At 38.5% G+C, this 10482-nt stretch overlaps 1 protein-coding gene across 1 annotated transcript; it reads left to right on the forward strand.

Moving 5' to 3' along the window:
* Window positions 1–4466: 4466 nt before the first annotated feature.
* LOC104979884 (olfactory receptor 52A1-like) lies at window positions 4467–5417 on the forward strand. The gene has a single exon (XM_010828438.1). The coding sequence runs from the start codon at window positions 4467–4469 to the stop codon at window positions 5415–5417; it is 951 nt and encodes a 316-aa protein (XP_010826740.1).
* Window positions 5418–10482: the final 5065 nt, after the last annotated feature.

Raw genomic sequence — 10482 nt, forward strand, 5'->3', positions numbered from 1 at the left:
AAAGGAAATGGCAACCCACTCCATTACTCTTGCCTGGAAAATCCCATGACAGAGGAACCTGGTAGGCTACAGTCCATGTGGTCACAAAGAGTCAGACATGACTGAGTGATTTCTCCTTTTTTCTTTTCTTTAGGAAACCCTGCCCTTAGAAGAGTATCATCAGGACTCATAACGTTGTGTCAATGAAAAAAGTAATCTAAGAAGTAGAAAATTTTATTTGTGCCCAACTGAACATTGAGCTTCCCTGGTGGCTCAGATGGAGAAAATTCTGCCTGCCATGTAGAAGACCCAGGTTTGATCCCTGAGTTGGGAAGATCCCCTAGGGAAGGGAATGGTTACCCACTTCAGTATTCTTGCCTGGAGAATTACTTGGATAGAGGCACCTGACAAACTATAGTCCATAGGGTAACAAAGAGTCATATAACAGAGTGACTAACACTTTACCACTCCTGTACAACCTACTTCTCTTCACTCTCCACCTCTTAAAGTCTTCCTTGGTGACTCAGATGGTAAAAAAAAATCCCCTAGGAGATCCAGGTTCAAAGAAAGTAAGGGAAAACCACTAGGCCATTCAGGTATGACCCAAATCAAATCCCTTATGATTATACAGTGAAAGTGACAAATAGATTCAAGGGATTAGATCTCACAGACAGGGTGCCTGAAGAACTATGGACAGAGGTTCACAACATTGGACAGGAGTCATTGACCAAAACCATCCCAAGAAAAATAAATGCAAGAAGCCAAAATGGTTGTCTGAAGAGGCCTTACAAATAGCTGAGAAAAAAGAGAAGTGAAAGGCAAAGGACAAAAAGAAAGATATAACCAACTGAATGCAGAGTTCCAAAGAATAGCCAGGAGAGATAAGAAAGCTTTCTTAAGTGAACAATGAAAATAAGGAGGAAAACAATAGAATGGGAAAGAGTAAAGATATCATCAAGAGAATTAGAGATACTAAGTGAACACTTCATGCAAAGGTGGGCACAATAAAGGATAGAAATGCCAAGGACCTAACAGAAGCAGAAGAGATTAAGAAGACATGGCAAGAATACACAGAAAAACAACATAAAACAAGGTCTTAATGACCCAAATAATCACAATCGTGATACTATTCACCTAGAGCTAGAATCCTGCAATGTGAAGTTGAGTGGGCCTTAGGAAGCATTACTACAAACAAACCTAGTAGAGATGATGAAATTCCAGCTGAGCTATTTAAAATCCTAAAAGATGATGTTATTAAAGTGCTGCACTCAATGTGCTCCCAATTTTGGAAAACTTGACAACATTTTTGTTTGTTGAGTTGTCCACAACAGCCACAAGACTGGAAAAGGTCAGTTTTCATTCCAATCCCAAAGAAAGGAAATGCCAAAGAATGTTCAAATTATTGAACAGCTGTACTCATTTCACATACTAGTGAGGTAATGCTCAAAATCATTCAGCTAGGCTTGAACAGTACGTTAAGTGAAAACTTCCATATGTACCAGCTGGATTTAGAAAAGGCAGAGGAACCAGAGATCAAATTGCCAACATCTGTTGGATCATAGGAAAAAGCAAGAGAATTCCAGAAAAACATCCACTGTGCTTCATTGATTTGGCTAAAGCCTTTGACTGTGTGGATCACAACAAACTGTGGGAAATTCTTCAAGAGATGAGAATTCCAGACCACCTTACCTGCCTCCTGAGACATCTGCATGCTGGCCAAGAAGCGACATTTAGAGCCAGAGATGGAGCAATGGACTGGTTCAAAATTGGAAAATGAGTACATCAACTCTGCGTACTGTCACCTTGTTTCTTTAACTTATATGCAGTGTACATCATTTGAAATATTGAGCTGTATGAAGCACAAGCTAGAATCAAGATTGCTGGGAGAAATATCAATAACCTCAGATATGCAGATGATACCACCTTAATGGCAGAAAGTGAAGAGGGCCTAAAGAGCCTCTTGATGAAGGTGAAAGAAGAGAGTGAAAAAAATTGGCCTAAAACTCAACATTCAAAAAACGAAGATGATGACATCTCGTCCCATCACTTCGTGGCAAATAGATGGAGAAACAATGGAAGCAGTGACAGATCTTATTTTCTTGGGCTCCAAGATCACTGCTGATGGTGACTGCACCCATGAAATTGAATGACAACTGCCTTCTTGGAAGAAAGCTTATGACAAACCTAGACATCTTATTAAAAAGCAGAGACATCACTTTGCTAACAAATGTCCATCTAGTCAAAGATATGGTTTTTCCAGTAGTTATGTATGGATGTGAGAGTTGGACCATTAAGAAGGCTGAGGGCCAAAGAATTGATACCTTTTAATTGTGATGTTGGAGAAGACTTTTGAGAGTCCCTTGGGCTTCAAGGAGATCAAACCAGTCCACCCTAAAGGAAATCAACCCTGAATATTCAATGAAAGAACTGATGCTGAAGCTGAAGTTTCAATACTTTGGCCACTTGACGGGAAGAACTGACTCATTGGAAAAAACCTTGATGATGGGAAAGATGGAGGGCAGGAGGAGAAGAGGATGACAGAGGGTTACATGGTTGAATGGTATCAATGACTTGATGGACATGAGCTTGAGCAAGCTCTGGGAGATAATGGACAGGGAAGCCTGGTGTGCTCCAGTTCATGGCGTGGTAAAGAGTCAGGGATAACTTAGTGACTGAACAACAAATTGAGGATTATAAACCAGGAACATCATCTCATAAAGCTCTGAGAACTGTACCCCCTATTAGAAGTCACAGCATAGTTATATAAAATTTTTGAAACAGAGAGATGTACTTTAAGTGATGTATTATTGATAGTTTACAGTATTCACATCTGCAAGTACTATTTGGTTGGTTGTTGTGACCCCTTACAAGATCATGAATCCCATTTTCATGCTCCCATTACACAGCAACCATTAAGTATTCCAGATTATCTATTTCATGAAGAATCCATGACCCTCAATTAGGCAATTTTAATATTAATGGCAGCTATGTGAAAGTCACTTAGTCATGTCAGACTCTTTATGAACCCATGGACTACACAGTCTATGAAATTCTCAGGCCAGAATACTGGAGTGGGTAGCCTTTCCCTTCTTCAGGGACTCTTCCCAACCCAGGGATCGAATCCAGGTTTCCTACTTTGCAGGTAGATTTTTTTACCAACTGAGTTACCAGGGAAGCCCAAGTATTCCAGATTATCTATTTCATGAAGAATACATGAGCCTCAATTAGGAAATTCTCATATTAATGGCCATTATGGACATTTTAAACCCAAGAAACAGCCTGTATTTCAGTCAAGTTACATTTTTGCCCATGCCCTACACCCCTGAGCCATTAAGAATGAGTTCTCTTGCCATTGCTGCTGCTGTTTCCCTTATGTCCTAGAGATTCCCTCTCCTCTAGGTATCTTATACTACATATAAAAGAAATTTTTTAATCTTTGATTTGAAATCTTTAATTTTTAAGCACATGATAAATTTTATGTAACTCAGCTTTTATAAATATAAGCAAAAACAGTAGTTTTATTAGAAATGTAAAATGTAACAAAGAACTTTTGCCCAAATTTGCTGAGTGCACATGGATTTGAATGACCTTTCCTTCAACTCTTCCTTCACATTCTCATAAAGGACTACCAAACTTACATAAAGACAGATTGCATTGATTGGTAGATACACATATTATGCTTTTGAATGACAAGAGTTTCTACCTCTATCATCTTTAATAGGGAATTTTTCATTCTAATATATTAATCAGAGATTGTGTATTTGCTGGTCCAAGCCAACTATGCCTGATTTAGAGACAACTTAGAAAAAGAGATGCTCCCCAATCGGTCCTAGTGGTAAAGAACCTGCCTGCCAATGCAGGGGACTTAAGAGATGAAGGTTCTATCCCTGAGTCAGGAAGATCCCCTGGAGGAGGTTATGGCAAAACACTCCAGTATTCTTGCCTGGAGAATCCCATGGACAGAGGATCCTGGTAGGTACAGTCCTTGTGGTCATATAGACTCAGATATGACAGAAGTGACTTAGCAAGTAGCCAATAGAGAAAAAACAGACTAGTAAAGCTGTTAACTGAACTATGTAATGTGGAGAGATTCATTAAATTCTGATTAAAATGCAACTTTCACACAATATAAACAAGTCTATTTTCTTTGCCCACAGGTCGGGAATGAACTAATAGTCAACACAGCACTTTATTTCCCAATTCAATTATTTTTCAGGTTTTAAAGCGTTGCCCAGCTCTGCACATAACATTTTATTGTGGTACAAGAACTGTGATACTGTGTCTGTGGATGTCTTTCCTAAAAACAGTGATGTTTCTCTGTTGACCTATGTTTTATCCTTTACATGTAAATGAGACTGATGATATTATCCAAGATTTCTGCATAAATCAGAAAGACTCAATATGATGATTTTGGGCAAAACTAGGAAGATGGAAAGAAAGTAGAATTGAATGAGAAACTTGGGTTTGCATCAGGAGACTCAAGGATTATGTCCATTTCCAATGTTACAATCTTCATGCCTTCTGTGTTGACCCTTATAGGGATCCCAGGCCTAGAGTCTGTGCAGTGCTGGATTGGGATTCCATTTTGTGCCATGTATCTAATCGCTATGATTGGAAATTTCTTGCTTTTGATTATCATCATATCAGAACACAGCCTCCATCAGCCCATGTATATTTTCCTAGGCATGTTAGGAGTCACAGATATTGCTCTCAGCACAAGCATTGTGCCCAAGATGCTTGGAATCTTCTGGTTTCATGTAACAGAGATATATTTTGATTCTTGCTTGCTTCAAATGTGGCTCATCCACACATTTCAGTGCACAGAATCAGGCATCCTCCTAGCCATAGCCCTGGACCACTATGTAGCCATCTGTTATCCTCTCAGACATGCTGCCATCTTCTCTCACCAGTTAGTCACTCAAATAACAGCTATGGTAACACTCAGGGCTGCCGTTCTTGTAGCACCATGCCTAGTACTGATAAGGTTTCGATTACAGTTTTACCATACAACAGTCATCTCTCATTCCTACTGTGAACATATGGCTGTTGTGAAACTGGCTGCAGAAAATATCAGGGTCAACAAAATCTATGGTTTGTTTGTGGCCTTCACTGTTGCTGGGCTTGACATTGTATTAATCATGTTGTCCTACATACAGATATTCATCACAGTTTTTCGTTTGCCTCAGAAGGAGGCTAGGTTGAAAGCATTCAACACTTGTGTCGCTCACATCTGTGTCTTCCTCCAGTTCTACTCCCTTGGTTTCTTCTCCTTTTTTGCACATAGATTTGGTTCTCACATTCCTCCTTATATTCACATCCTCTTTTCTAGCACTTATCTGCTAGTCCCTCCATTTCTCAATCCACTTGTCTATGGTGCAAAGACCAAACAGATCCATGTCCCTATGGTAAAAATATTTTGTTCAAAAAATTTACTGTGAGAAAAACTTTTATGTTTACCTTTTTGTGAATAGCAACACTATTTCACAACACGATAAAGCAACAAAAAGTCCTTGTTATTGAAAATGCTAAAGTTTTGTATTTAATTAATTTTTTTCAACTTGCCAGCATGTTAGCTATTAGCTATTAGGGCATGAAAGCAGTCAATAGGATTGTGGATCTTAGCTGGATAATGAGAATGAGAAACATAAAGGAGGAAAATAGTGAATATTTCTCTTTTAAATTTCTCTTTCATTTTTTTTAGTACCTGCTTGTCCTCTTGTAAATATCCAACTCTGGAAAGATTCACAAATTATGGATCTTTCAATGAATTTAGATACACCCAAGGCTTAATGTTCTGCAGTGTCCAGGTACTCAATAAATCTAGTTCTTGATTTTGTTTCTTTGTCATCTGGGTCTTCTTTAAAAAAAAAAAAAATGGAGGAAGCGTATGTTACTGTTCTTATCAAAAACAAAGCAAAACAGAAATTCTATTTTTATGTTAGTAATGAGAAAATAAAGTCTGAAAATTTCAGTATATTTTCAGGGTCATTCAGGAAGTTACAGGCACAAAAAGCATGAGCAGTAAAGTGCTTGATTTTCCACAACAGTACTTTTTCTGCTGTTTTCATCATTTACTTTTTATTAATTCTTCTAATGTTATTAAAATCTTAGGTCATTATAAATACTATGCTACAGAATAACAGCATAATGGCAAATTTGACACAGCGATTAATTATATTGGGTTTATAAACTTTGTAACCTTATATTTCTTAGCAAATAAGAGGGAAAGAGACACATGACAATGAGAGAGAAATGGCTGTAGAATGCATGAATAAATCTCTGGATTTTATAAGAAATTAAATACTTAGAGGACCAGAGTGTCAGTCTCTCACATTGTGAGAAACATCCAATCTTCATGAGAATTTTATTATCTTGACTCCCCTGGGTCCAGGTGTGGAAAGTCACACTATCTACTCTCCCAAGATCAGGGAATAAGGAAACAACAGGACAAATCATGAATGTCCTTACTCTCTCAAATGCTAAGATTGGAGCAGGAAATAGGAAAATCATGGGCAGGAGAGATGATAGTCAGTAGTAGCTGTAGAGACAAATACAACTTAGTAAGCCTTGGCAACTATTAGTAACTTAGTGAATTTTTCTTCAGCTTTAGGTTTTAACTACAATTCTGAGAAAACAGAAAAGAAATTAATTCTATATTATCTTCTCTATGAAATGGATACTAAAAATTGACCTTTAATTTATAGCCTAAAGTTTTTATCCTAATATAGCAAAGGAGATTTTAGCAATTTGGGAAACTATTCCAGAACAGTTTTCAGTTAACCATAAGTAAAGGTGTACATTAGGGCAGGTAATTTGACAACACTAATTAAAATTTAAAATGTGTACAATCTTGGGTGCCAGGAAACCTCAGTTCAGTTCAGTTCAGTTCAGCTGTCAGTCATGTCAGACTCTTTGTGACCCCATGGACTTCAGCACACCAGGCTTCCCTGTAGATCACCAACTCCAGGGGCTTGCTTAAGCTCATGTCCATTGAATGGGTGATGCCATCCAACCATCTCATCCTTTGTCATTCCCTTCTCCTGACCCTACTCTTTCCCAGAATCAGGGTCTTTTCCAATGAGTCAATTCTTTGCATCAAGTGGCCAAAATATTGGAGTTTCAGCTTCAGCATCTGTCCTTTCAATGAATAGTCAGGACTGATTTCCTTTAGGATGGACAGGTTGAATCTCCTTGCAGTCCAAGGAACTCTCAAGAGTCTTCTCCAACACCACAGTCTAAAAACATCAGTTCTTCTGCACTCAAATTTTTTTATGATCCAATTCTCACATCCATACATGACTATTGGAAAAACCATATTTGACTAGACAAACCTTTGTCAGCAAAGTAATGTCTCTGCTTTTTATGCTGTCTAGGTTTGTCTTAGCTTTTCTTCCAAGGAGCCAGTGTCTTTTAATTTTAGAGCTGCAGTCACCATCTGCAGTGATTTGGAGGCCAGGAAAATAAAGTCTGTCATTGTTTCCATTGTTTCTACGTGTCATGAAGTGATGGGACTGGATATCATGATCTTTGTTTTTTGAATGTTGAGTTTTAAACCAGCTTTTTCACTCTCCTTTTACTTTCATCAAGAGGCTCTTTAGTTCCGTTTTGCTTTTTGCCATATGGGTGGTATTATCTGCCTTTCTGATGTTATTGATATTTCTCCAGGCAATCTTGATTCCAGCTTGTGCTTCCTCCAGCCTGGCATTTCCCATGATGTACTCTGTATATAAGTTAAATAAACAGGATGACAATGTACAGCCTTGATGTACTCCTTTCCCAATTTGGAAACAGTCATTGTTCCATGCTGGTTTTAACTGCTGCTTTTTGACCTGCATACAGATTTCTCAGGAGGCAGGCAAGGTGGTCTGGCATTCCCATCTCTTGAAGAATTTTCCACAGTTTGTTTTGATCCACACAGTCAATGGCTTTGGTGTAATCAATGAAGCCAAAGGAGATGTTTTCCTGGAACTCACTTGCTTTTTCTATGATCTAATGGACATTGGCAATTTGATCTCTGGATCCTCTGACTTTTCTAAGTCCAGCTTGAACATCTGGAAGTCTTTGATTGACGTACTGTTGAAGCCTAGCTTGGATAATTTTGAGCAGTATGTTGCTACAGTGTGAGATGAGTACAATTGTGTGGTAGTTTGAATATTCTTTGGCATTGCCCTTCTTTGGGATTGGAATGAAAACTGCCATTTTCCAGTCCTGTGGCCATTGCTGAGTTTTCCAAATTTGCTGGCATATTGAGGGCATAATTTAACAGCATCATCTGTAAGATTTAAAATAGCTCAACTGAAATTCCATCACCTCCACTAGCTTTATTCGTAGTGATGCTTCCTAAGGCTCACTTAATTTCACACTTTGGAATGTCTGATTCTAGGTGAGTGATCACACCATCGTGGTTATCTTGGTCATGAAGGTCTATTTTGTGTAGCTCTCCTGTGTATTCTTGCCACTTCTTAATATCTTCTGATTCTGTTGGATCCATACCATTTCTGTCCTTTATTGTGCCCTTCTTTGCATGAAATGTTCCCTGGGTGTCTCTAAATTTCTTGAAGATATATCTATCATTTCTATTTTATTTTTTTTCCCATTTATTTGCATTGATCACTGAAGAAGGCTTTCTTATCTCTCCTTGCTATTCTTTGGAACTCTGAATTCAGATGGGTATATCTTTGCTTTTCTTCCTTGCCTTTAGCTTCTCTTCTTTTCTCAGCTGTTTGTAAGGCCTCCTCAGACAACCATTTTGCCTTTTTGCACTTTTTTCCCCCCTTGGGAATGGTCTTGATTACTGCCTCCTGTATAATGTCACAAAACTTTGTCCATAGTTCTTCAGGCACTCTTTCTATCAAATCGAATCCCTTGAATCTACTTGTCACTTCCACTGAATAATCATAAGGGCTTTGTTTAGGACACACCTGAATGGTCTAGTGGTTTTCCCACTTTCTTCCATTTAAGTCTGGATTTTGCAATAAGGAGTTCATGATCTGAGCTACAGTTCACTCCTCGTCTTGTTTTTGCTGACTCTATAGAGCTTCTTCATCTTTGGCTGCAAAGTATATCATCAATCTGATTTTCTTATTGAGCATCTGGTGATGTCCATGTCAAGTCTTCCCTTATGTTGTTGGAAAATAGCGTTTTCCATGAACAGTGCATTCTCTTGGTAAAATCTTGTTATCCTTTGTCCTACTTCATTTTGTACTCCAAGGCCAAATTTGCTTGTTATTCCAGGTATCTCTTCACTCCTACTTTTGCATGCCTGTCCTCTGTGATGAAAAGGATATCTTTTTTTTTGGTGTTAGTTCTAGAAGGTCTTGTAGGTCATAATAGAACTGTTCAACTTCAGCTTTTTTGGCATTTCTAGTTGGGGCATAGACTTGGATTACTGTGATATTGAATGGAATTGAACAGAGATCATTCTGCCATTTTTGAGATTGTACCCAAGTACTACATTTAGTGGCCACAGGACTGGAAAAGGTCAGTTTTCACTCTAATCCCAAAGAAAGGAAACGCCACAGAAGGCTCAAACTATCAGACAATTGCACTCATCTCACACACTAGTAAAGTAATGCTCAAAATTCTCCAAGCCAGGCTTCAGCAATACATGAACCATGAACTTCCAGATGTTAAAGCTGGCTTTAGAAAAGGCAGAGGAACAAGAGATCAAATTGCCAACATCCACTGGATCATCTAAAGACCAAGAGAGTTCCAGAAAAACATCTATTACTGCCTTATTTACTATGCCAAAGGCTTTGACTGTGTGGATCACAATAAACTGTGGGAAATTCTGAAAGAGATAATGGAATGCTAGGAATGCTAGACCACCTGACCTGCCTCTTGAGAAACCTGTATGCAGGTCAGGAAGCAAAAGTTAGAACTGGACGTGGAACAACAGACTGGTTCCAAGTAGGAAAAGGAGTATGTCAAGGCTGTATATTGTCACTCTGCTTATTTAAATTATATTCAGAGTACACCATGAGAAGTTCTGGACTGGAAGAAGCACAAGTTGGAATCAAGATTGCAGGGAGAAATATCAATAACCTCAGATATTCAGATGACACCACCCTTATGGCAGAAGGTGAAGAGGAACTTAAGAGCTTCTTGATGAAAGTGAAAGAGGAGAGTGAAAAAGTTGGCTTTAAGCTCAACATTCAGAAAACTAAGATCATGGCATCTGGTCCCATCACTTCATGTGAAATAGATGGGAAACAGTGGAAACAGTGGCTGACTTTATTTTTCTGGGCTCCAAAATCACTGAAGATGGTGACTGCAGCCATGAAATTAAAAGATGCTTACTCCTTGGAAGGAAAGTTATGACCAACCTAGACAGCATATTAAAAAGCAGAGACATTACTTTGCCAACAAAGGTCCATCTAGTCAAGGCTATGGTTTTTCCAGTGGTCATGTATGGACATGAGAGTTGGACTATAAAGAAAGCTAAGGGCAGAAGAAACCAGATTGACATTGTCAGAAAAAGTGTGAATTTATTCTTTCAGTCAA

Source organism: Bison bison, unplaced genomic scaffold, assembly GCF_000754665.1.
Source record: "Bison bison bison isolate TAMUID 2011002044 unplaced genomic scaffold, Bison_UMD1.0 scf7180017858603, whole genome shotgun sequence".
Lineage (NCBI taxonomy): Eukaryota > Metazoa > Chordata > Mammalia > Artiodactyla > Bovidae > Bison > Bison bison.